General features: G+C 38.7%; 1 protein-coding gene across 1 annotated transcript; it reads right to left on the reverse strand.

Annotated features, from left to right (window-relative positions):
- Positions 1 to 340: 340 nt before the first annotated feature.
- Positions 341 to 1,941, reverse strand: LOC126779830 (uncharacterized). Its single transcript, XM_050503949.1, has 2 exons — positions 1,204 to 1,941; positions 341 to 352 (listed from the first exon to the last, which is right to left on the reverse strand). Exons 1-2 carry the CDS (start codon positions 1,939 to 1,941, stop codon positions 341 to 343), a joined length of 750 nt encoding a protein of 249 aa, XP_050359906.1.
- Positions 1,942 to 3,602: the final 1,661 nt, after the last annotated feature.

Raw genomic sequence — 3,602 nt, forward strand, 5'->3', positions numbered from 1 at the left:
CAGTTTCGATTACAAAAAACTAAGTCTAATAAACGATCAGTACAGTTCCAAATAACATTATACTGCTTTAGATTGGAAAAAGACAGAAAATTGTGTAATATAGTTACTAATGAGTCTCCGAGAGAGTCGGACAACTCCATATAATCTTCGATCTGTATCCATTGCCCATTGCTTACATTAAAATCGCCCAGGATTAAATAAATATCGTTAGGTTTATCAAAAAGTAATTTAGAGATTAACTCAAAAAAGTAATTTTCGGATTCTACTTGCTGCGGGAAGTGAGGAAAGTAACAACAGTAAATGTTTAGCAAGCGTGATTGTTTAAGACGAATAGTGACAACTATGGCTTCAGCTGCAAATTGATCAAAAATTACCCTTTCAAAACTGTGTATTTCAAACTCACGACGTAATGCAACTAGCACTCCGCCGCCCATTTTATCACCACGACCCTGATAGTTGCGGTCGCATCGATATACAATATAACGATAGTCAAAAAGTTCAGAACTAAGCACCGAATCCAATAGCCTGGTTTCACTTAAACAGATAATGTCAAAATCGTTAAGAAACAAACTTTTATAGAATAAGTTAGTTTTGGTGCCCAACCCACGAACATTTTGATAATAAATTTTTAAATTATTATGATCCAACACGGTGACCGAGGATTATAAGCATAATTAATATTCACAAATTTAAAAATAATAAAAATGTTCATACACTTGTCAAGCAAATAAAGTTTGGTAATCATTAGTTTGTTATAAAGTCGCAGTAATAAAACATTTAGGGAAATTGTATTTAAATAAAGTAAATTAATTAAGATTGAACATAGAAAAAAGAAACAGCTATTTATGTACGCAATAAGTAAAACAAAAAATGACAATTGAAACATAATAACGCCTATTTGATTTTTTTTAAATCATTGACATTCGCAATATGAATAACAGGGCTGGTGTCACCTTTTCTAACCATAATTGAGCAATTTTTGACCCAAACATATTTATATTTTTGCTCTTTAGATAAAGTTTTAGCACGCTGTAAGAGCATTTTATTAAATTTAGTTAAATGGTCATTAAAATAAATACGAGAGTCATTTTTTGCAAAGCCCAGATCACTACACATTAACTTCAACTTTTTTAAGCAAGCCAAAAAATCGTCTTTTCTATAGCGCGCTTGCAAACGGATAACAATGGGTTTGGGTTTATTGACTTGGCTATTAGATGCGACACGTGTTACAAAATCAATATCCGAGGGCTTCAAGTCGAAACCAGCCTTAACAGCAATTTCCTCTGCGAGGCGGAGAAGGTTCTCGCCCTTCTTTTCTGGAATACCACAGATTTCGATGTTAGAGCGTCTCGCCCACTGATCCTTTGTATTTATATCCATTTCTATTTTTTCGGATACAGACTTTAAGTGTTCAACGCTGGTAACTAAAGCATCAAAAGCCTTAAACTTTGTCTCCATTTGAAATATTTTATCATTAATTTTATTGTATTCTTCGTTGATAAAACCCATAGCTATTTTGATATCCTGTATTTCTTGTCTCAGTGAGGTAATTTCATTAGAGATGCTGCTCAAATCCAGTTTCATTGCACTAAATTCCGATTTAATAATATTCTGTATATCCAGAGATAGAGACTGCCCGATCTGGTCTTGTTTCGGCCGAACACGCAGGGTTATATTGTCGTCGGCCGAATCCTCTTTACCATCGCTGACGTCGCGAGCATTGCCACGAACAGGTGTATTATCTTTATTACGATAGTTCGGAACGTGGCATTTTTGTGAGCAATCGGGGCAAATCCACGATGATTTAAGATCGGATGACAATTTTTTGTTCTCTTTTTGAGGAAAAATACAGCGATAGTGAAAAGAAATCTGACAGAGCTTACAGTTCAGTATGCTGGCTTGATCTGCTTTAGTAGATGTGCAACACCCAAATTTATTCATAGTTAATGCTTTCTTTATAGGCGAAAGATAAAAGTAATATGAAATAAAATCTTCTTTATAATATATCAAAAAAAAAAAAAAGGAAAAATAATCCTTTTATTTTTTCGGGAAGCGATCTCGTGCCCGTCTCGTCTCAAGTGTTCAAAGCACCCATGTGTAATGAAGAGCCAAGCGCGTATGTATCACATATGGTAAAAATATCCTTCAGTAGAAAATGGAGTGTTTTAGAATATTGCAAAGCAGTTAAAGTGAATATAGTAATATTACAAGCACCGACAACTTGGGTTTATAATTATTAAATGTTCACCAGATTTACTGATTCACTTTTTACACTTTAAAAACGTTCAAACTCCTCACTGTAATAAGTACCAATTTAAGATGATACACGCACAGACACTTAAGTATTTAATTGAAGATTACTGTCAATTAACACTTTTTCTTTGGGTGCACAAAGTTTTCAATTTACCTCGAAAAGAGAGATCCACTTAAAGAGAGGACGAGATAACGTTTCTTGATAAACTTTGAACTATCACGAATTGAAATAGGATAAACAATTATAGCAAACAAACGAAAACATAAATATAAACAAATTAAATTGACGGAGTTGATATTTATGAGTGCAGTAGCGACCTCTAGATGATAGATCTATACAATAGTATATCAGTTGTCTGGTTGCCATAGTAGAAGCTCTGCTTAGTTTCGGATCAGGTATATATATATATATAGTTGAACGCAAATCACAGTAGTGTCGGCCGGCAGGGTGGCCGTGTTCCCGGTGAGCTGCGTGCGCGGCGCCGGCCTCAACGCGCTGCACGCGTGCCTGCTGGCACTGGCGCCGCGCCGCGACCTGCAGCGCCCCGAGGACGTGAGTGAACCATATGTTGCGCAGTTGACTAGTATTCTTTTTATTAAATTATAAATGTTATAATTTATGTCACTTTACAGGAGGCGTGCGAGTTTCAAATAGACGAAATTTTCCACGTAGGGGACTCGACGGGGCCCGTCGTGGGGGGACTGCTCGCGCGAGGGTGACTCTACGAGGGCGACGAACTTATCATAGGTGCGTTGCGTTCTGTTAGTTGTGAGATGAATAGAGCGACGTATATTTAACACCACCCCCCCCCCCCCCCCTCCCCGCAGGACCTCTGGAGTCCGGCGAGTTCGCGGAGATATCCGTGCTCACGATATACCGCAACCGCGTCCCGTGCGGCAGCGTGCGCGCGGGACAGTCGGCGTCGCTGGGTCTGGGTCGCTTCCCGCCGGGACTGCGGCAGGGCATGGTGCTGCTAGCGCGGCCGGGGGGCTACGCCCCGGGACACGAGCGGCCCACCTTCGGAGGCTGTCCGCCCGGGACTTGCAGAGGACGACAGGTGGGTCGCTAATTCAAACCTTATTACTAAATAAAAACTTACATGTATTTAAGACAGAATATATATACGCGGCCAGTAGTGCTATTCTAGAATTTTAGATTCATCACTCTCCGGTGAAATGTTGACATGATGGTGATGATGATGAGTGAGAGAATGTTCTTACAGAGTAGCCATACTGGTTGTAGCTTTATATTTAAAATTATATTATACAAACGATTTAAAAAGGCTTTTTTGAATAACGTCTCTACCGCCATTGCAATACTTAGTATTATTGTGTGCTAGTTTGAAAGA

Source organism: Nymphalis io, chromosome 30 (genome assembly GCF_905147045.1).
Source record: "Nymphalis io chromosome 30, ilAglIoxx1.1, whole genome shotgun sequence".
NCBI lineage: Eukaryota > Metazoa > Arthropoda > Insecta > Lepidoptera > Nymphalidae > Nymphalis > Nymphalis io.